At 55.2% G+C, this 22213-nt stretch overlaps 1 protein-coding gene and 1 pseudogene across 10 annotated transcripts; both read right to left on the bottom strand.

Annotated features, from left to right (window-relative positions):
- Positions 1 to 427: 427 nt before the first annotated feature.
- On the bottom strand, positions 428 to 21843 carry FBF1 (Fas binding factor 1). Of its 10 annotated transcripts, XR_004142065.2 has the most exons (32): positions 21718 to 21843; positions 21163 to 21302; positions 20642 to 20725; positions 20040 to 20067; positions 19241 to 19282; positions 17820 to 17910; positions 17148 to 17208; positions 16556 to 16606; positions 14852 to 14993; positions 14292 to 14366; positions 13573 to 13692; positions 13111 to 13246; positions 12833 to 12966; positions 12149 to 12245; positions 10668 to 11117; positions 9519 to 9617; positions 9103 to 9191; positions 8879 to 8937; positions 7929 to 8084; positions 7674 to 7774; positions 7351 to 7557; positions 6573 to 6680; positions 6352 to 6491; positions 6141 to 6259; positions 4514 to 4636; positions 4242 to 4427; positions 3611 to 3787; positions 3382 to 3519; positions 3170 to 3287; positions 2159 to 2268; positions 1881 to 1963; positions 428 to 1573 (listed from the first exon to the last, which is right to left on the bottom strand). XR_004142065.2 is itself a non-coding variant. In XM_031469116.2 (31 exons), the coding sequence occupies exons 3-31, from the start codon at positions 20642 to 20644 to the stop codon at positions 1490 to 1492; spliced, it is 3444 nt and encodes a 1147-aa protein (XP_031324976.1). In that variant the 5' UTR covers positions 20645 to 20725; positions 21163 to 21302; positions 21718 to 21843; the 3' UTR covers positions 428 to 1489. The 10 variants fall into 10 exon arrangements, 9 of the variants coding, with proteins under 9 accessions (XP_031324976.1, XP_031324978.1, XP_031324977.1 ...); XM_031469116.2 differs by lacking the exon at positions 1881 to 1963; XM_031469118.2 differs by lacking the exon at positions 1881 to 1963 and having other exon boundaries at positions 9534 to 9617.
- On the bottom strand, positions 5281 to 5379 carry LOC116157974 (U6 spliceosomal RNA; annotated as a pseudogene).
- Positions 21844 to 22213: the final 370 nt, after the last annotated feature.

Below are 22213 nucleotides of genomic sequence, written 5' to 3'. Positions count from 1 at the left end.
TCCCAGCCCCGCCCAGTTTTATAGCAAATAACAGCGCTACAAACAGTTCTAAGAGATAGGTTCAAACTCAGATGAGTGGTGGCACATTTTTTAAGAATCCAGCCATTAAGAATGTAGCTATTTAGTGGGGAAGGTATAGTTCCAAGTGGTAGAGCATATGCTTAGGTGAACGAGGTCTTGGGTTCAATCCCCAGTACCTCTTCCAAATTTAAATAAATAAATAAACCTAATTACCTCCCCCTCATCAAACAAAGAAAAAATAATATAGCTATTTAGTGGGTCCAAGATGTAACAAAAAAGGCCCCTCTGGAAGCTTTTCTGAAAGAGCAGAGACACCTGTGCCCGCCACACCCGACTTGGCATGGCCCTCCTCACCTTCCCTCGCCCCTGGACGGTTTCCTCTGATGGGAGGTGAGAGAAGCCGCTCTAGATTAGTTGTGATTTTATTAGTTGAGTCCTTGGGTTTGCAGGGGACAACCACCAACTCTCCCAACCCTTTCCTGGTGCCCCTCCGACTGGCCTTGGCCCACTGCCCACAAGTGGAGAAGGGCAGAGCCCCCCAGACTCTGACACAGGGCAGCAGCCCCTCCCGTCCCCAGGGTGCTGTCTCCTCCCAGGCAGCGGTCTGGCGCTGCCATCATCTTCATTCCCACCCGGATGTGGTTTTGTGACAAGTGAACAGCACAGAGAGAAGCCTTCTGTCCTTCCCCACACCCCACCATCACCCACAGCCCCCCCTCCTGCCTCTGGGGAGCGTATTCCAAGAAGCCATGAGGCCAGTATCTGTGTGAGCTAGTCCGTTGCTCCGGCAGCCGGGAACAAGGCGGGGACTTTGTGGGAGCCGGCCTGACAGCAGGCAGGGCTGGCTGAGGCCCAAGAGCGCAGCAGACTGGGAGGTAAAGGCTGGCCGGGCCCAGAGCCCTCTCCGCCCCTGCATGGCTGCCTACCCCCTTGGCCAGGAGGCCGGAAGGCCCTTTAAAATGGGTGGCCTGACTCTTCTGTCCCCATTAGGGAGAAGACCCCATGCTCTCTCTGCTGGCCTCTCAGGCAGGAAGGGTGGGAGATTCCTTGTGGGAAGGGGTTCCAGAAGACCCCCTGCCTCAGAAGAGGCCCAGGGGAAAAGATCCCCGAACCACCCACAGGCTGAGGAGCTGAGGGGCCCACAGCGCCCGTCAGACCCCGGGACCGTAGCTGGGAGCGTGCGGGGCAGGAGAACCAAAGCTGGGGCTGACAGTGTCGTGGGGCTGGGATGCCCTCAGTATCGCGTCTCCCCAGAAGCTGCTGCCCCTGGAGTCCGAGAGGCACAGGGCCTTACCCACGGGGTGGAGCGCTAAGGAAGAAGGCGCCTGCACCCCTTCCACAGGGAGAGCTGTAATCAGGCCCTGGGCATTGCAGAGTTTTCCTGGGGATCCTTCCTCGGGGCTGGCAGCCAGTGGGCAGTGGGAGAGTTCCAGGGTCTGAGGCCTCTGCTGAGGCGGCGGTGGGCCCTTCAGGCTGAATGGGATGCCATGTTGTCAGAGGCTTTCTTCAGGGTCTCCAGGAAGAACTGTTCATTCTCCAAGAAGTCATGGTCCTGAAAGGCAGAGCTACTGAGAAGTCGCCCTCGGGCTGCTTCCTGTACCTCCTTCTGTGGACAGGGGCACTGGGTTGTGGCACTGTGGGTGAGGGGGTCCCTGGGTGCTAGGCGAGCAGCCCTCTCTCTGGGAGCCCCCCTCCCCTCCGCTTATGTCCCAGTTCTGTCCGGCTCTGGGAATCGGGTGGGGCAGGGCAGGAGCACGTGCAGTGCAGGGAGACACCAGCTCTCACTCCTGGTGGGACCACTTGTTAGTACGTGACTCATCCCTCTAAGCCTGTCTGGAAACTGCAGAAAATAACATTACCTGCCTTGGAGTGCTGTGGGAGGGCAAGCGCTTACAAGGAACATAAACTTTCAGCACAGAGCCTGGCACATAGGACATGCTCCCTAAGTGACACAGAGGACAGGCCTCAGAGATGCTCTATTCCCCTCCAGGGGGTGGGCTCAGCCCTCCCTGGGGCCAGGCTGTGCTCCCTCCTGCCTCCGCGGGAGCTGCCTGTCACCAGTGTGAACACCAGGAGCCCTGAGTCTCCAGGGGTGGGTGGGCCGGGGCAAGGGCGGCCTTTGTGCTGGGAGGCTCACCTGCGCAGCTGTGTGTTTCAGTAGCACCAGCTTGGCGTGGAGGTGCGAGGGGCCCAGGCCGGCCAGCGGCTGGCTGCACCGAGGCGTGGTGGGAGCAGGAGCCACGACGGCTGAAAAGGTCGAGGAGGAAGTCAGGAACCAAAGTGTTAGTGGGAGACCAGGGCGGCCACAGCCTGTTCCCCGGGGCCTTCTCATCACTGCAGGCGGGTGCAGCCAGGCCAATCTTGCTGGCACATCCAACTCTAAAAAGCCTTTGAAAATGCTCATGGGGTCTCACCTGGTAAGTTCAATTCTAGGGATTTATTCAAAGGACATAACTGGGCAAAGGTGCAGAGATGTATGTACAAAGATTTCCACTGAGGTGCTGTTTATCTTAGTGACAAAAAAAAATCCCTCAGTAGGAAACCAGTAAAAATATGGAACAACCTCATAATGGAAAATTATGCTGATTAAGAATTAAGTTAAATGTTTAATTACTGACATGAAAACATGGTCCATCTGTCTATTCCTGAATGAAAAAAAATCAAGTTATGAAACAACATATGATGCGATCTCAATTTCGTTTTAAAAAATATATACAGAACAGTCTAGAATGTTATGCACCAAAATGTTTAAAGTGGTTCTCTCTCGAGAGTGGAGTTGAAGGTAATATTTTATTATTTTTGTCTTATTTTTATTTTATTTTATTTTCCCCCAAGAATCCATTGTGTCTTAAGCCCCCAGCATGTGCCCAGCACTGCACCAGGAGGCAAGGAAGGCACATAGCAAGGGCAAGTCAAGTCTAGGAGCTTGAGGGTAATATTTAAAAAAATAGTTTTCCTCCTTCTATTTATGACTTATTTTTCTATAATTAACATGCATCACCTACGTAGGAAAAGAAGTGACCAAGATGACTTTAGACCCAGCCGGCCCCTAACTTGAGCAGGCCAGGAGCATGGGCTGGACGTTCCAGGCACTGCCTGCCCCAGTGGGCCAGCTGATCCGATGGTCTGTCCTTCCAGAGCCACTTACCACTCAGGCCAGAGGGTGCCAGGCCCTGGGCCCTGGAGAGCAGCGCCACAGGGCCAGAGAGCAGGTCCTGTCGGACATGATCCAGCTGCAGCCGCTGCTGGGCCAGGCTCAGGTGCTCCTGTCACCGTCCCCACAGAGAGAACACAGCTGTGAGAACAGCGGCCAAGGAAGCGGGGCTGCCAGGGTGGGGTGGGGGCGGGGAGGAGCCGTGCCTGATTCACGTGCTGCTCTTGCTGCCGGAGCCTCTCCTGCTGCTGCTGCACCAGCTGCAGCCGGGCCTGCTGCTCTGACTGCACCTGCCGGGCCTCGCGCAGTGCCCGCTGCCCCTCCTCGTACTTCTCTGAGGCCACCTGTGGGGAGGCCTCCTGGGTCAGCCGGGCTGGCTGGGGTCAGCTCACTGCCCGCAACCCAGCCACGCCTGGGAGCTGCGCCGCCGGGTACCTGGCTCATGCTCTCCACCTCCTCAGCACGCAGCCTGATGCGCTGGGCGGCGGCACTGACCCTATCCTTCTCCAGCCGCAGCTCCTGCCGCTCCCGCTCCAGAGCCTCCCTCTCGGCCACCAGCTGATCCTCCTTGACCCGGAGCTCACTTGCCCTGATCTTCAGCTCTGCCTGCTCCTGGAGATGGTAAAGCCTTGCTGCCTTCTCCTCCCAAGAGTTGAACTGGGCTTTGCTCAGGGTTCCGAGGACCAGCCCCAGCCTCCTGCCTCATTGCTGTGGCTCTGGTCCACCCTGACCCTGGGAGGAGGTGGGGGGACAAGGGGGTCTGATGATGGGCAGAGAGACCTGGGGCCAAGCCTCTGTGTAGCCCCTTTGCCCCGGGCTCAACTTCTCTGAACCCCAGTTGCCTCATTTCTAGAATATCTAAGTCATGGAAACGTGATGAGGATTAAATGAGACAATGTGCACAGAGCACCTAGGATGATAAGAGGAAGCTGACTATGATGCGATGACTATTGTTTTAATCTCTTGTTTTCACTACGCTCTTTGCTAAGCTGATGCTCCTGATGGAGGAGCAGACAGTGGGGGCAGGGAGAAGGGGCAGGGCTGCCCAGGAGGCTCTGGGCCCTACCTTGGCCAGGCTGATGAGGGTGCCCTCCCGCTGGGTGTCCACCTTCAGCGCCCGCTCTGCCTCTCGCTCCGCCCGCTCCTTACTCAACTTCTGCTGTGTAAAGAACTCGGCCCACTCGGCCGCCAGGCGCCGCCGCTCCTCCCCACACTTGTGCATGACGGACTGCTGCTCCTCCAGCAAGGCACTCTGGGACCAGGGCGCGAGGGCACAGAGTGAGCATCCTTGGGCGTAATGGCAAGGAAGGCAGCTGAACACGGTGTGCCTGGATTCACCTTGGCTCTCTCCAGCTCCTCCCGCTCCATGGTGATCTGCTGGACCATGACCTTCCTCTGCTCCTCTAGAGTGCGCTGCGCGGACTCTGCCTTAGACTGCTCCGCACTCACCCGCCAGCGTTCCTGTGGGCCAGGTCACAGATGAGAGCTCTTGCCCCTTCCATGCTCTGCTTGCCCCCAATCAGGCCTGAATGTTCCCTGGGGAGCTGTGCAAACTGCCCCCATCCTGGCTTCTCCCACCGCATACCACAGACACCTCCTTTCCTGAGTGGTGCAGACCAGGGCCCAGCTGCTGGGATTAACTGTGCGACTAACAGCTCAGGAACCACTGCTGGAGAAGCCTCAGGTGGCTCCGAAGGTCCGAAGAACAGCAATACCTCTGTTCCCTGAATCACCAACTACGGCATTGCCTTCCTGTCTCCTGTTATCCAACAGCTAAAAGCACCAGCCAGGGTGGGCCTGACACCATATGCCAGGGGATGCGGGGCACACACAAGCCTGGCCCAAGGCGGGTGCTTAGTAAAGCACCAAATGAAGGGCTGAATAAATATGGTTCACAATATTAAAAAAACATGATTAAAAAAACCCCCAGGATATAAAAAGACCTATGTCTACATATTGATAGGTCTGCAGGATACATGCCATGCCATCAGTGGCACCCTGGCTGAATTCATCAAGTATTTATTGGACCAATTCTATCAGGAATTGCTTTTTTGTTCAGCACAAAGTAGAGGTCAGTTGGAGTACAACTGTTTTAGTACACTTATTAAAATAGGGAACACTTCACAGATTCGCATGTCTCCCTTGCGCAGGGCCATGCTAATCTCTGTATCATTCCAATTTTAATACACGTGCTGCTGAAGCAAGCATGAACAAACTTTTGTTTTTAATTGAAGTAAGCTGATTTGCAGTATGGTGTTAATTTCAGGTGTACAGCAAAGTGATTTGGTTATATATATATATTTCTTTAGATTCTTTTCCATTATAGGTTATTGCAAGATATTGAATACAGTTCCCTGTGCTTTACAGTGAATGCTCGCTATTTATCTATTTTACATATGGTAGGGTATATCTGTTAATACCATACTCCTAATTTATCCCCTCCTGCCCCTGCTGTCTCCTTTAGTAACCATAAGTTTGTTTTATTTGTGAGTCTGTGGCTGTTTTATAAATAAGTTTATCTGTGCTATTTTGTTAGATTCCACATATAAGTGATAAATTTGTCTTTCTTTATCTGACTTCACTTAGTTGGATAATCTAGGTGAAAGGCACTATTTTTTAAAGAATAAAGCTTGTTCTTATATATGGAAGATATGTAGGGAGTTTAAAAATGTTATCTGTTACAGCTCAGAAGACAGGAGTATTTCTCCCAATGTCACAGGCAGCAGCTGATGTGAAGGATTTGAATGGGGGGCAGGAGAGAGGGAGGTGCAGCGGGTAGGCAGGGAGGGGCTGGACAGGGCAGACCCAGGGCACCTCTGGACGTGGGGAGGTGGGAGCCCTGGCAGAGATCAGACGGGGCAGTAGAGACATCCCAGAGGAAAGTCCTAGGGCCGAGAAGGTGAGGTCAGAGCGCAGCTGCCCTTGCCTGGGGGAGACAGGCCCTGGGCAGGAGGACGGAGCCCACCTGCTCCAGCAGCCGGCTCTGCTCACTCAGGCGTGCCTCCATCTTCCCGATGACCTCCTGGAGCCGGTTCCGCTCTTCCTCCATGTCCCGCTGCTGCCGGCCCAGCCTCTCCTGCAGCACTGGGGGCGGCCCACGGGGCACTCACTGCCCGCCCACCTTCCCATGGGGAGTCGGGGGGAGCGGAGGGAGGGACACGTGGACCCTGCAGTACCTCGGAGCTGCTCGTCCCGCTGCCGGATCCCCAGCTCCCACTCCTGGGTGGTGCTGAGGTGTGAGGCCTCCACGCGGGAGGACAGCTCGTGCAGGCTGCTGGAGAACTTCTCCATCTGCTCAATGATGCCATTCAGGGACCTGGGGAGGGCTTGGGTCACGCGGGCCTGGGGACCCCAGCACCGCCCCTCGGGGTGAAGGGGGCCAGGAGGGCACGCCTACCGCGTGTGGGAGGTGGCGCTGGTGACGGCATCAATCTCCCGGTCCTTTAGCAGTTTCAGCCGCTGCAGCTGCTCCTCATGGTCCTTGCGCATCTCCAGGATGGAGGCCCTGAGGGGGCAGTGGGGAGGTGGTGTAGTGAATACCACGGGCAGCTCTGCATGGCAGGGGCATGCCTCTGGGTGGTCAGTGTTCCACAGACCTCTCCTCCCTCTCCTCTGGGCATTGCCTCAGTTTCCCTGTCTCCTCTGCCTTATCTGTCTCGGTGCCTCAATTCCCAATCCACACCCTGGGGGAGAGTCCTTGTTGTTCAACAAAGGACACTTGACATGGACGAAAGGACAGGTGTGCCAACAACCCTTAATTGTCTGGCTAACCTGAGTAGGGTGAAAAGGCCCATGCTGCCCCCATATAGAAGGGCAACCAGATCAACACGCCAGGCACAGCAGTGCAAACCTTTTCCAGGGCCGATCTAGTCACTGGACTTAAGAGGTCCAGCTGGCGAGTGGATTAACCTGTGCTGAGTTAGCACTTGGGTTGCCTACTGCTGCCAGGCCCTTCCCGAGCACCCAGTGACCCCCTGGGCCCTGCGAGTACGCCCTCCCCACCTCTGTAGGAGTGGTGGGTCCCCACTCAGGAGGGGCGATGTGTCAGTGAGGTCAAGCTTTGGTTCAAAGGCTGCTGAGCCACAGCTTGGGGTCTCATGGCCATCGGCCTCCTCTGGCCACCCTTGAAGCCAGCTCCCCCTGCCCTCCCATCCCTGGGCCTTGCCTGCCCTCACCGCTGCAGTTCCCGGAGCCGCTCCATCTCCTGGTCCTTCTCCTGCGTGGCAGCGGCCAAGCGCCGCTGGTGCTGGGCAGTGAGCTCGGCGCGGGCCTGCTCGGCTTCCTGGCAGCGCGACAGGTACTGGGCGGACAGCTCCTCGTTCTCTCTCCGCAGCCTCTCTTCCCTTTGCTGGTACGATGCTTCTAGCACTTTGACGCGGCTTCTGCCAACAGAACACCCAATCGTGGGCCTCAGAAGGTGAGGGCGGCCACCCAAAGGGCTTCTCCCAGCGCATCTGCCGGGGACGGCTGCGAGCCCAGGCAGGAGGAGCAGGGCTACCTGTGAGCACTCTCGATGAGCTCCAGGTCAGCCTGGTGCCGCTGCTGCAAACTCTCCAGCAGCAGCTTGTGCTGGGCCCGCTCCAGCTCCAGCTTCCGCACCTGGGAGATGCAGGAGGGGCAGCGTGGTGGGAGGGAGGGGAGGTGGGATCTCTCAGACCGCCCGGGGAAGCCGCCCGCCCTCACAGTGACACTGTCCCATGGCAACTCTGGTTCCCTGCCCAAACCCCGAGCCAGCTGCCCCTCTGCCCCTCACCTGGGCCTCCAGCTCTGCCAGCCGGGCCTGACTCTGCAGAAGGTCAGCCTGGAGCTCGGCGGTGCCACCCTGAAGCTGTGCCTGTGCCGCCAGGAGCTGCATCTGGTATTGTGTGCTTGGCAGCAGGCTCTGGGCCAGGGACTCCGGGAGCAGGGACTGGAGGAGATGGGGAGGGATGTTCTTGCTCAGGAATGGGACGGGGACTCAGCTGAGCTCACCTACCTCTGGCCCTCGCTCCTCTGGACCTCTTGGGCCTGTGCCTGATATGTAGCTGTAGATGGGGACAAGGATGTGACACCAAGAGGCCAAGGATGAGGCTTTGGAAGAGTCACAGGGTCACTGCCCTTCCCTCTCAGGTCTGGTTAGGGAAAATGAGTCTCCTTTCCTTCCTCAGAACAACTTCCTTCCCAGCAGGGATCCCAGAGTCCTGGATGAACACTGGGGCCCCAGCTATGACAAGAGGTTGTGACACTGGCCCTTTCCGTCAGGCCTGAGTCCAAATGTTGAGAGCTGTCCTGCTTCCTGCAGACCGGCCCCCATCCACCACCTCAGAGGCACATCTGGGTTCCCAGTGAGCTGCTCCTGTGGGGCTAGGCCTCCCCAGGCCCGGGGGGCTGCCACCCTGGGAGACAGAGGGGGTACAGTGGGAGGATGGCAAGGACGGAGGAGGCTTTCTAGACGGAACATCAGGACGCCTGCAGCCCTGCTTTCTGACTGGCACATTTCTGGCTGCCCCCGCCTGGGTGCCACCTCCATTCCCTCCTGGTGCTGGCACATCAGCACCTGACTCCGCCTGGGAGTGCAAGGAAGTGCTGGTGAGGAGGCCCGGCTGCTGGCTGAGAGAAGGGCACATTCCTCCTGGCCTTGGTCAGGTTTGGTGGGTGTTGCTTCTGAGTACACAAGAATTGCCCCACGGGCTGAAACCTACCCTTGTTTGTCCCCCTCCCTACCTGGACAGGCACAGAAAGCTCTGGGGGCTCCTGGGAGTTCAGGAAACAAATCACAGGCTCTGAAAGATCAACGGCACAGAGATGAGTAGGAGGTGCAGAAAACGCGGTCTGTGTGTGCGCTCGGGAGCGCCCAGCTTCACTCGCCTTCTCGGGGCCCTGAAGGCAGCTGTTAGTGCTTCTCCTTTACCCCGAGTTAAACCCGCCAAACAAAGCGGAACACGAACCGGTGCCAGAGTGGTCTCCAGGGGCTGTTCCCCTCTTTGAGTCACCTGCATGGAGGGCCAAGGCGGCCTGGTTCCTAGTTACGCGGGACCTGAGGACACAGGGATGGAGGTGGCAAGGTCAACAGCCTCCTGTACAGGACACAGGGAAAAGGGGAGGGTGGCAGGGCAGGAAAGGAAAACACCAGGTTTGAGTCACTGCCTGGAAAGGCCTGGAGGTGAGCACTTCACTAAGAGTGGGGTCTCAGTTGGGAAGAAGAGACAGGGACCCCGCTTCAGGTCCCTCACTCAGTGGGCCTGACACCACACAGCACACTGACTATGTCAGAACCCTGCACAGCCACCACCTGTTGTTCTGGGGAAAAGGGCCCAAGCTGCCCTGCCACGCCCCACCCACCCTCAGCCCCGTGGCGACATACCCTGAGGTGGCAGACCTGGCAGGCGGCTTTGGTGCTCCTGTTTCTGAGGGCCCTGCGGTAGCTGCTGGCTTGAGCCCTTGCGGGCTGGCGACAGGCAGGCTGAGAAAGGAAACGTGAGTGTGAAGGCGGCAGGAGGTCCAGGTCCGGCCGGACAAAGCCCACGTGTGCAGCCTTGTGGCCGAGACGCTCCGCGCCTCCCTCAGCCTTTCTCCTGTTCCCACCAGCCCGTCTTGGAAATTCTCCCAAGTCTGAGCCCCTGGTGTTCAGTAACCCGTCCCCGCCTCAGTGCTCACTGGGGCGACCATCTGAAGACAGTCCGAGGAGCGACAGCGGACCTGTCCTGGGCACCAAGGCTGGGCCATGCTCTGGTCCCCGCAGCTTTGCTTGGCTTTAGGCTGCAGCTCGGCTCATTCTCCCGCTGTGCCCGGTGCCCGACCAGCTCCTCCCTTCTCCCGTCTGTGGCTACCCCTTCCTCTGGGCTCTTGGGGTCAGCAGCGAGGAAGCTTTCCCGTTGGTTTCAGGTTCAGGTCAAAACCGCCCTCCTCATTCACAGCAACCCCAGGGGTGGGTGACGTCTCTAGCCTGTCACACAACTATCCACCTCATCTCCCCTTTGCTCTGGCCGCACAGCATCCTGAGGCTTCCTCTGGACAGTCCCAGCCTTGCCAGCCCCCTGTCCTGCCCCTGATTCTGTGGCCTCCCCCAGGAGCCGCCTCTCAGCCATTGTTTCCTCTAACACCCCGGAAGAGCACAAGTGAATCCCAGCTGACGAATCACCTGCTTCAGCTCAGGCCAGCAGACCAAGCAGACACTGGTGTTCTGTTAGCCCAGGGGTGCTGTGGGCAGAGCCCCTGCTCAGAGGCACCGGGATGGCTGTGTATTTGCCATAAGGGCACCTGGGTCTCCTGCCTGATCGGGTCGGCACCTATCCCCACAGCAGTCAGGGCATGAGTGTCAACAGCCCCCAGCTCCCTTATGTTTTCAGCTGGGCAAAGGCGGGGAGCCAGATGCTCACCCCAGCCCCCAAGAGAGGGAGAAGCACCGGAAGGAGGCGGCACTGTGCCCCACAGCGCACTGTGGGCGCTCCCGATGGAGGCACCAGGATGGCAAGGCCCTCCCTCCACCAGAGACGGCAGCCCGAGCCCCTACCTGCCAGTAGGCGGCTGGCCCACTACCCCCATGGAGTTCTGGCCCTTAGGGGCCGCAGTGCGCTCCTCTCTGGCCAGACCTTGGGACTTCTTCCGAGACAGGGCATGGCTCAGCCAGTCCTCCTCCTCCTTTTCCTCAGATGGTCCTGGCTGGGAAGCCTGGCTGGCTTTGGCCGGGGAACCTGCACCCTCGGTTGGTGGCTTTGCCCCCGAGAAGGAAGGCAGCCTGGCCGGGCCTGAGTGGCAGCCTGGGGCAGAAAGCTGGCTCACGGGAGGGGGTCCCCTCTGAGCCTCCCTGGCTGGGGAGGGAGGGAGTGGGTCCGAGATGTCGTCCTTGAGGCCCAGCCAATCGGCGCCTCCCCTCCTGGGCTGGATGGGGCTGGACGCCGCTGGGCTGCTCTGTCTGGAGCCCGGTTCTCCCTTGGGGTCTGTGCTGCCTTCTAAGAACCTACTTCAAGACAGAGAAGAGGGAGTCTAAGGTAGGGCAAGCAGCCTGTCCCAGCCTTTCCCTCTGCTGCTGGGAGTGGGTGACAATGGGGCCCACACTAAGGAGTCGTGATGCCCAGGGGCCCTGCACAGCCAGAGCCACAGCGGGTGAGTGCTGTCTGTAGAACACTGTGAAACAGACATTGTGGATTCTGCCACGTGAACCAGGGACAACTCCATTCGCAGCAAATGGGACCAAAGTACAACCACGGGCCCACATGTCCAGAGAAAAATCGGTTGGATCAGGTGGTTTTAGGTTTTCCATCAACAGTCATTCCACGACCTGGCCATTGCCTCTATGTGCTACTACTGGCCATGGGCAGCAAGTTCCAAGGTTTAAGAATATACTGGGATTGGGGAAAAAAGTCGACGTGTACACAGGGTTATTCAGATAGAAAGAGAGGCTGATGAAGCTACTGCGAAGTAATGTTAACCCTGCTGAGCCTGGGTGGAGGAAGAGCGAGTTCTTTGTGCCCTTGTAACAACTCTTCTGCCAATTCGAAATTATTTCAAAATACAAAATTTAAAATACTTACTGGGAGAAAATACCTCAAACTCAGAAAATTCTATCCGTTAACATTCTGTTGCAAACTGGGCCAAGACTGCTGTCAGGATGTCATGGCAGATCCCAGGGCAGTGTGCCCTGGAGCAGTTTGAGGAGCCGCTGCCCAAGGTTCACAGTCTTCTTCCCCCACAGCGGGTAGATGTGCCTCAGGGAGAAGTTTAAGGCTTTCAGGGGCTTCTGGTGGGGTTGGGTTCCCTGTCTCCTTTTCCTTCTGAGGACCCTGGGAGCAGAACCTGGGGCTGGCTCCTGCTGGGGGCCGTCTTGACCACTGGGCCTGGACTGGTGGGCACTGGGCAACCCCCTCCTCCTGTAGCACCCGCAGAGCCTCGTGCCCCGCAAACAAGACTGGCAGTGGGATGGGGTGGGGCTGAGTCCACGTTCCCAACGGGCAGCCAGTCTCTGAGGCCAAGCTCTTTGCAGGCCCCGCTTACCTGACCGACTGCCGGCGGGACTGCCGGCCCTCGGGGCCCACAGTGGGCTGATAGGCTCTGAAGGTGAAGTCCTCGTCATCCCAGGTTTCTTCTTTGTCTGTGAATTAAGGCACCTGTGATCTAGAGCAGGGGGCGTCAACCTTTCTTTTGCGGCTGTAGAATTCTTTGTTTAAAAAAAGCTGAACTGGCAGCTTGACAGGTTAAGACTAGTGGACCGGGAGGCTGCTGTGGGGGGAGCGGGGTGAGGGGCTGGGCGTCTGCCAACACCTCAGACTCCAGCGTGCGATTCTCACCGAGGAGCTGTTAAAAGTGCAAGGGGAGCCCTGCAACAGGCATCCTGCAGGTGAGGCCCGGTGAGCTGCCTGTGTCACAGGAATGATTCTCAACAGACGGCCAGTGGGCCGACGCTCTGAACAAAGAAACACTGGTCCAGGGCAGTGTTTTTCAAACTGAGCTGCTGCCTATTAGCAAGTTGAGAAACTAATGAGTTGTGACCAATATATTTATAAGTCAAACAGTGTATCAATAAAAAACAAGAGTACTGAGCAAGGTAATTATTATTTCCTGATGCTTCTGTCTCAGTTATAAACGGGAAGAATAATGTGTGTCATGATGTAAAGCTTATCTATTATGGATTGTTGTAAAAACCTGCTCTGGGGTCCCCTGCCCCACAGGCGTCCTTACCCTGTGGCCTCTGGTACTTCTTGTCCAGCTTGAACTCCCTGCGCTCCCCGCTGCCCGGGTGGGCCAGGAGTTTGGCGGCAGTGCCCCGACCCAGCAGCTCATCCAGCTTGGAGCGAGCGGGGAGGGGCGCTGCCCTGCAGGATGGGACACGGGGCAGGAACCTGTGAGTACAAGGGCTCCTGGGGGGGCCCACGCTGTGCCCACCCTCTGGCTTCTCCCTCTCCCTGGGCCTGAAGCAGCAGCCTGGCCAGGGACTCTCTGCTCATAAGGCCCCTTACTGGTCTCCCGTTGGCCTCCTCTCTGCTCGGGGGCGGTCTCCAAACCCCAGGGTGGCCATGATGTCATCCTCATCGTCAAAGAGCAGTTCTTTCTTTCGGACTGGGGTGTCCCCAGGAGTTACAGGCAGAGAGGGACCTAAGAGACAGAACACAGGGCATAAGGCCTGCAGCCTTCTTGCCCTTAGCTGTGATGTTTAAGTTGGTTGAGGGGGGCGCTTCCCTGCAACCCTGACCTTCGCGTGGAACAGCAGGCGTCACAGTGTCTGGTCTGCCGGCAGGACCTCACTTCCCCGGCCCCACTCCAGGGCTCACGCATCCCCCACCCTGTTCCTGGAGACCGGTAATCTCTTGGTCCAGGATCTCAGACCTGGAGTCTCTGCCTGGTGGGGTCTTTGGTTCTGTACCAGAAAGTTGGGCGAGTCAGCTGCCTCTGATTCAGGACAGGTAAGCCCACCCCCCTACCTTGATCTCTGACCGGGGCTGCGCTCTTTTCCAAAGCTGTTTTGCTCTCCATCCCTGGTGGCTTCTTGGAGATTCCTTCCTCGTCATCGGAGAGAAGTCCTGCCAATGGGTCTTCCAAGTCTCAAAGCCAGAAGGGGAAAGCAAAGGTAAGATGGCACACTTTGTTCAGGAAAACAAGCACTGTGCTGGGTGCGTTCTCACTCAACCAGAGACTTCTAGATGCTCTGATACATAAACTAGCTGCTCGGGTGTCTTGGGCGGGGGCCTGGGTTAGGGGGGCTCGGACACAGACCAGGCTTGGCCAGGGGACAGGAAGCGGGGAGAGCGGCCCTGAGCCTGCGGGGCCTGCATTCCAGCATGACTGGCCCAGGCTCTGCTGTCTGCCCGAGCCTTCTGAAAACGTTCCCAAGGCATCAGAAGAGAAGTCAAACTTCCATGCATTCTCGAAGGGAAAGGAAACTCTCCCCACATGTTATAAAATCTTCAGTTTGACACCTGGTGTCAAAGTCCTTGTAAATAAGTGTCCCAAATATCCCAGCCAGGAGAACAAAACTGGTCCCTCCCTGAATTCATGAAGAGCAAAATCGGGGCACTGGCTGTCTGCTCCTCATCTGATTAACACAGTGACTTGGCCTCGGGCAAGCAGGTAAGCATTGCCCAGGCTACTCTACTCTCAGAACTGAAGTGTTCCAGAAGCACGACTGCAGGGCCTGTGGTACCTTCAAAGGAGAACTTCCTGTGATGCCCAAAGCTGGTGGGAGAGAGAGGTAGCTTCTTGGTGGGAATGGCGTCTCCTGCAGGGAGCCAAGGGAGGGCAAGGTCACAGGCCTGTGTCTCTCCTGGCCTATGTTCTGCCACACCATGACTGGGACCACTGGGATGGTGAGCACTTCTACCTGGGGGCGGCTATGGACGCAGCCTCGGGATGGTCTACACCTCCCCAGTTGTCAGAGAGGCTTCTGGCAGAGAAATGTGGTCTGCAAGCTACCTCCTGCCCCCTAGTCACAAGTCACTCCAAATGGGGACATAGGCTTGGGAGACGCACAGGCTGCTATAACATTCTCCAATTTAACTCCAGTGGCTTCTCCAGAGCCACCATGTTGGACTTAGCGGGACTGGAAGAGCCTTAGGCAGGGAGGAGGCTCAACCTGCCTCCCTCTCCCACCACAAACATTCAAACACACATCTGTACTCAAGGAGCTCCCGTCCTCTCATCTCCATCCCAGGGAGAGAAAACCCACCGGGAATGAGAGCTTCCGTCTAAGCATCTCCCACCTACCTTTCTCATTGGCCGTTAACATACCAGCAGGTTTAAGATTACTAGGCTGCTCTTCTTTCTCAGAACCCTTGGCAGACCTTTTGTCTGAGGCTAGATTAGACTTCTTCAGACCTAAGAGATCAGCATCCATTTCATCTAGATCCTGGAAAAGCAGGAAGGAGGAAGGAATCCCCACTGCTGCTCAGCTGGTAGCTGCTAAATGTGCTCACACTCGGAGCAGCCTCGTGAAGGTGCTGCCTCCAAATTCCACACAGAACGCATGAAGACTAGGGGCGGGGGGCTGACCCCAGCAGCGTTACAGAACAAGGACAGAGGCAGGGCCAAACCACAAAGGCCCCAGACAGTCAGTCTCCAGTAAGCCAAACGGTCTTAGACTGGTACCCCTACCAGCAGTTACTAGCAGCTGCTGCCCTGACGCGGGAATGACAGGGTGGCTGAAGCCTGCTCTCAGCAGCTTCGCACAAAGGCTTAGCAAATGATGAAGACATCTGCAGTAGAAACCAAACAGCAGGATCCTGGGCAGTGAGAGGGACCTGAGGCAAAAGATAACCCTTTGTCCAAAGTCTGGAAAAATTCTGACCTGGATTCTTAACCCTGCCTGGGTCAGGGGAAGCAAACTGCGACCAGAGGCAGAGGTATGCTACTCTGTGTCAAGGTTCCATGGTGAGGACGTTAAAAACCACCACAACCAAGCCAGGAGAGGAAGGCAGTCGGGGACCCCGTGGTCACCACGAGCCCTGAGTCCAGACTGGCTGCATGGTGATTTTGACAAGGAATGAGGATGGCGGCACAGTGGGTGGAGGGTTCAGCTCGTGGTTCTGGATGAGAGGCTCAGGGTCACCACTGTCAACAGAGTCAGAGGACTTGAGGGTCATGCCTGGAGATCCCAGCGGGCTGGACTTGGGGAAGAGCGATTTTGAGCTGAGTCAAGTTTAAGAAGCCGACTCTCGAGTCAAGAAGGAAATAGGTCTCAATTCTTGAGGGCCCTGCAGGGTTGAGAGCTCAGCCTTGGCTCCTGGCAACACAGGCTGACCAGGAGGGCCGTGAGGTAGAGGTCAGGCAGGAGGGGGCTGCTGGACGGAGGGGGAGGGAGAACAAAGGGCAACCTGAGGCCTTGGACCCCAGCCAGGCTGCCCGAGTACGGTGACATCATGCTCTCGTGAGCTGTTCAGAACTTATGTTTTAAAATTCCCTGCAAAGATTAGCTTGGGAGGAGGGCGGGTATGGCTCAGTGGCAGAGTGTCTGCTTAGCATGCCCAGCGTCCAGGGTTCAGTCCCCAGTACCTCCATCAAGAAATAAATAAACCTAATTACCTCCCTCACTAAATAAATAAATAAATGGGAAAAAAAAAAGATTAGCTTGGGGCTTGATCTGATGAGAGGATGGCTGTACTGAAGGGGACTTGGCAGGGGGTGTGAGGAGAAACATAGAGAAAGGTTAAGAACAAGATTCAGGGGAGTCTTCCCCCATTCCTCAGCGGGAAGCCGCTGCCCCATTTCACCAGAGGCCTGTAATCTCCATAAACCAGGAAAACTGATATATGCCCAGAGGAACAGGGAGGGCAGCAGCTCACGGATGAAAGTCACTCTTGCGCTAGGAAGGGCTCAGAAACGCAAATTGTAAAGAGGGAGAATGAAGGCGTGGCACACAGTACCATCACCCCACCTTCCCAGGTCCCCACACTGCGCCAGTTGTCTCCTTACCTTCATGGCCTGGAGCAGAGCCTGCGGGTCTGCATCTGAGATGTCCGAAACCTGCAGCCACCCTCGGAGGGTAAGGACGAGTGTTAGTCAAGGCCCAACAAAGCTCAGGGCCCTGGCTGCCTTGCTTCCATTAGGGCAGGAGCAGAGCTGGGCCAGCGGGGCATACACCGCAGGGTCCCGCCCTTACTTGGGGCTTGGGTGTTGTTTGAAGTCAAACCTAGAAGTGGAGACCTAGAAAGCCTGCCACTTCCTGTCCTTCCCAATAGGAAGACCACATCCATCACAGGACTCAAATTAGGCTACTTCCTGTCCACATGACCAGACCAGCTGTGGCATTTACTGTGGGAAGGGGCAACACCCAAGCCTCTAGCAGGTGCAAGGAGCCCAGCTCCCTAGCTTATCTCACCGGGAGGAAGGAAAAGGATGTCACCTTGGGTCCACTGGGCAGCCCTCAGGTACTGTTCTGTTTAAGAACAAACTGGCCTCGCAGGGACTTCTAAACCTTCTGTGAGAAGCAGCCCCTGGGCCATAACCTCCTTCTCACTGTTTCTGGGGGTAAGAGGGTGAGGAGCAGAGAAGGGGCATGGCTCACCTCAGCATCAGCTCCTGCCAGGCCTGCCCTCGTGCTAAAGCCATCGTCTTCCAGGAGGGACCTGCGAAGGGGCAGAGTCAGCACCCACCCACAAACAGTCCCCAAGGCACTCGATGATTCTAACAAAGGAGAAGTGGCTTAAAGAGTCCAAGTTGAACCCGGGTAGACTACTCATGGAGAACAAGGTTGATAAAAGGAACCTCACAAACCACCTAGTGCAATGATTTTTCACTTTTTTAAAGTAGGAGAGCCCCTTTAAAAACAGCAGATAAGAGAGAAAACCAGAAATGCTTGGAGTAAAAAGAAGGTGGAGGGCGGAGAGCTCACAAAGCTCCTCCCTCCCTGGCAGCTGTCAGGAGAAGCTCAGAAGAGCAAACACAGTGTGAAAGGCACCAATCCCCTTTTTCTGAGGGTAGGAAAATTGAGGCTCAGAGAGGTTCAGGAGTTGCCCCGGTCACACAGTAAGCAACCAATGTAGGACTAGAAGCCAGAACCTCTGACTCCAGTTCAGTTGTTTTCTCCTCCAGGCTCCTTCACTGGCCAGGAGCTGAGCGGCGAGCAGGGAGGGGCTGACACCGTAAGAGGCCCCGTGTGAGTGGGAAGGTCGGGGAGGGGCAGGGGCATTCGGAATGGAATGGGGCTTGGATGCCTGAGCCAGGCCCCTGCGCTCACTTTGTCCTCGCCCTCGAAGGAGGGAGGGCCTGAGCGACAGCTGAGGTGTCTCTGGCACGTGAAGTTAGTTTAACAGGCTTCTCAGGTGTTGCTGGAAAAAAGAAAACAGAAGATATCAATTGACCATGCAGAGCTGGAGTCAAGATGAAAAGGGCAGCAAGTTCCTCATCACTCTGTCTCCCAGATCTTCCTGCTGAAAGAAGGGCCTTTATGGAGGAAGGAAACTGGCCCCGTAAGCAGGTCCCTTAAAAGCCTGAACGGGGGAAGAAGCAGTATCTTTCCAAGCAGGAAGTCAACCCAACTGGTGCCAAATGAAGATGCTCCCCGCAGGCTGCCCCACCCCATAGAAATTCAAGAAGAAAAAGGCACTGCTGTGTCCATGGGCTGGTGCTTGTGTGTTCTTCTGGGTCAGGTAGGTGGAACCGGGGCCTTGTTGTCCCTTATGAGTTTGGCATGACCCTGAAGCCCTGCTCCTCAGCGCAGCAGACACAGAAACACAGGACAAGGGACTAATATCCAGATTATATGAGGAACTCTTACAACTCAACAATAAAATGACAAATAACCCACTTTAAAAACTGGGCAAAGACCTTTCTCCAAAGACATAAATGGCCAGCGTCATTAGTCATTAGGGAACGTGCATCTAAACCACATTGAGATGCTACCTGATACCCACTAAAATGGCTATAATCAAAGAGACAGAAAATAACAAGTACTGGCAAGGATGTGGAGAAGCTGGAGCCCTCCTCCACTGCTGGTGGGAATGTAAAATGGTACAGTTGCTGTGGCAGATAGTTTGGCAGCTCCTCAAAGAGTTAAACATAGTTACCTACCATACAGTCCAGTAATTCAGCTCCTACATTTATACCCAAAGAGCTGAACACATATGCTCACAAAAAAAACTTGTCCATGAATGTTTCTAATAGCATTATTCCTAACAGCCTACCCACAATGTGGAAACCACCCAAATGGCCATCCACTGATGAATGGCTAAAAACAAGGTGTGTCATACAGTGGAATACTGTCCAGCTGTGGAAAGGAGTAAAGAGGGGAATGCTACAGTGTGGACAAACCTTGAAAATGGCATGGAAAGTGAAAGAAGCCAGATGCAAACGCCTCATTCTGTATGATCCCATTTTCTATAAAATGTCCAGAATAGGCAAATCCATAGAGAAAGAAAAGTTAAAAAAGTGGTTGCCTAGGGCTGGGGGAGGGGAGAATGAGGAGTGACTTAATGGTGTGGAGTTTCTCTATGGCGTGATGAAGATGTTCTGAAATTCGATTACAGTGATGGTTGTACAACTGTGTGAATATACTAAAAGTCTCTGAATTATACACTTTAAAAGAGTGAATTTTACGCGTATTATATCTCAATTAAAAAAAAAAAGCCTAATCGGGGGATTCTGGGGAGGGGCACTCACTCTCATCCCCCAGGAGGTCACCAAGGACATCATCAATGGAGCCTGGAACAGAAAAAGGGCCACCATGACTTCAGGAGAAAAGAATGATCTTTAGGGCCTCATGTCTTGAGACCTCAGAGCCTTCAGAGGCTGGGACTCAGGCTTGGCTCTCTCTTCACTGCCCACGAGATGTTTTCTAACTCCCGGCAACAAGTTACAACGTCTGGTTAAAAGACCCCAGCGTAGAAACTGAAAATAACTTTCTCAAAGGACAGCACAGATTTTCAGGAGAACCTACATTCTACGTGACACATTGGCCAACAAGGCAGTCTTCTAGACTCTGAACAAAGTCCAGATGCTTTTTTGGGAAAAGTGTCCAGGATTTCTAGGCACACATACAATCTTCTTTTATACCAATAGCTTCCTTGTTCCCTTCCAGCTGAGACCCCCAGAACTGGTTTGGAGACATACCTTCCGATGAGGGGAACATGGAGGAAATTCAGGTGTGAACAGTGAATTAAACTTCTCATGTCCAGCTTAAGTGCCTTCACCACTCTTAACCCCAACTGTATACTTCTGGATCCTGAGCCCAACAAGAAGGATTTTTTCTCAAGTCCCACCCCTTGTTTATTTCCGAATTACTCTGAGGGCCAATGAGGCAGCAGCAGGAGTTCCCTAGGAAAACCAGAGCTGCCTATGAGATTATGGGAAATCAGCACGACTCACACCAAGAACATTCAGACAGACGTGTCTGTTATTTGTGGACTGAAGGTGGGGAATTCTTTTTGGCTTAAGGGTGATGTTCCATCTCTCCACTCACCTTTCAATCCCTTCTTGGTTTTTGGTGCCTAAAATGGGAAAAACAAATCACATTAACAAAATCAGACAGTAAATGTGTATTGAAATCGAGAATGCAGAAAGAACTGTTTTGCCTTTTGCCAAGTCACCAGAGGAAAAGGAGCACTGATGGCATTTCGAGACAGAAGCCCTCTGTGGTTTTCTCAGAGTTTCTGAGAACAGGCTCATTCAGAGCATGAAAACGGCCCCCACTAACAAGCAGTGGACACCACTGTGGGTGCCATCCGGTGGGCAGAAGTCTCTCCTTTTCCCCCAGATTTCCAGACACCACATTCATACCCTTCCAGCCAGCCAGGATGCAGTATTCTCCTCTATTCCATGTCCCTGACTTCTCAATACCAGGAACAGACACTTAAAAAAATGCTTTCAAATGGACATTGAGAGACTAAGAAGAAATGCTTGCTTATTGCTTAATAAGAAGCTTGATATAAATGCTACTAACCATCACTCTTCTTTGGGGTCACCCAGCTCCCCAAAGTACTTCATGCAGCTAAGATCTTGGAGGTGGGAGTAGGGGTGAGGGCAGGCTGACATGTCCTCACACCTACTCTGCATTCTGCCTACCATCTCAAGGCTCTGGGGGCTGCTTGCAGCTCCTTCACAGCATTGTCCAGCTCATTTGAATTCTGTCCATCAGGCTCATCCTTCCTAATGAAGAAAATTAAAGTGGTTGCTTAAAAGTGATGTAGCTTTAACAGTGCTTGAGTCCAAGACCTGTCATGCCTTCTCTCACTTTACCCATTCAAGAGGTCAAAACCTACTTCTAGCAATTAAAAATTCCTTATGCGGGGCAATTCAGATGAGAAGCAAAGTGCTCTGGTTAACTTTTTGAGGCCTGGACATCACTCAAAAAAAGTGCAGTGGTCCTCATCCCTCACCCTGGAAGAAGATGTAGAAAATGGCGGGTACCTATCTCAGAAAGGAGGTGGGTGCCTGGCACTACGGCCAATAAACCTCCCCAGGCAACACCCATGACTACTCTCCAGGCAGCATTCAGCACAAAGAGCAGATGGGAACGCTGGTTACTCCTTGAAAGCATTTTCACTGATGGTGGAAAAATTCCCCTTCACACACATCCGACTCACTCCATTAGTAGAGAATGGTTTTCCTCAGAATGATCACTCTCTTCCTCTCCCTCCTCAACGCTGCCAAGTCTGACCTTTGGCACAGCTTGGAAGAAAGGAGTCAGAGGAGGGGATCTCTACTTCTCTGGTGTCGGCCTGTCCTGTTATTAGAATGCAAAGTTTGTGTGGGGTTACTGTACAGGGGCCACTCTGAATGGCTGTGTTTCTCCTTCTCTGTAATGACAATGTTCACGAACTTTTAAGTCCAAACACGTTTGGAGTCTAGGAGCGTCTGCCATCTCCTCCCTCCCAGACCGTGGGAATTTCTGAGAGGCTTGCAAAGGACACAGTGCCACAGGGACCCTCGCGTCATCGCATCTGCTCAGCCAACTTCGTGCCAGGCATTTTGAAATCCCGAGCCCGCGCCTTAGCAAGGGCCCTCCCGGAGTCACCCAGTCCCTCAGTCCCGAGATTCCGTGTCCCTCCATGCGTCACCCCCTCCCCGCGCCCAGCCTATCTCGATCGCGAGAGCAGCCTACGATCCTCCCAGCCCCTGAAATCCCCCAGGTTACGCGCCATTCTCTTCGGAGGCGCAGCCGCTGGGCCGTGTCCCAGCCACAGCCACTGGTCCAGACTCCACTCGAGCCCGGTTCTGTCAACCTCCCGCTACGGAGCCTCGCGAACGCCAATCTCTCAGTCGCCCGGCCTCCGGAAGTAAGGCGAGGCGCAAAGCATCCTGGGGGTTGTAGTCCTAGGCCCGCTCACCTGCCGGGACCAAGGAAACATGGGCCACTAGGATGAACTACATTTTCCAGGGTGCCCCGCCGCGGCCGTTAGTCGGTGTCGGGCCTCTGTTTGAGGCTTGGCGCGTTGCTAGGAGCTCACTGAAAGCCCCTTCGCCAAGAGCGGGCTACCGGGATGCAAAGCTGCTGGGCTTTTTCCTCCTCCGCTTTCCCCGGATAACTGCTGGGGTCTGGGCTCCAAGACCGAACATTTAAAGTTCTTCCAGCACTCTTCCGAGGGCTGACTCGTGGAGGGCGTGAGAAACGTGTCAAGAGTGGGGGATTGATAC

This window comes from Camelus dromedarius, chromosome 16 (genome assembly GCF_036321535.1).
Source record: "Camelus dromedarius isolate mCamDro1 chromosome 16, mCamDro1.pat, whole genome shotgun sequence".
Lineage (NCBI taxonomy): Eukaryota > Metazoa > Chordata > Mammalia > Artiodactyla > Camelidae > Camelus > Camelus dromedarius.
This window is presented reverse-complemented; position numbering and strand designations above follow the sequence as displayed.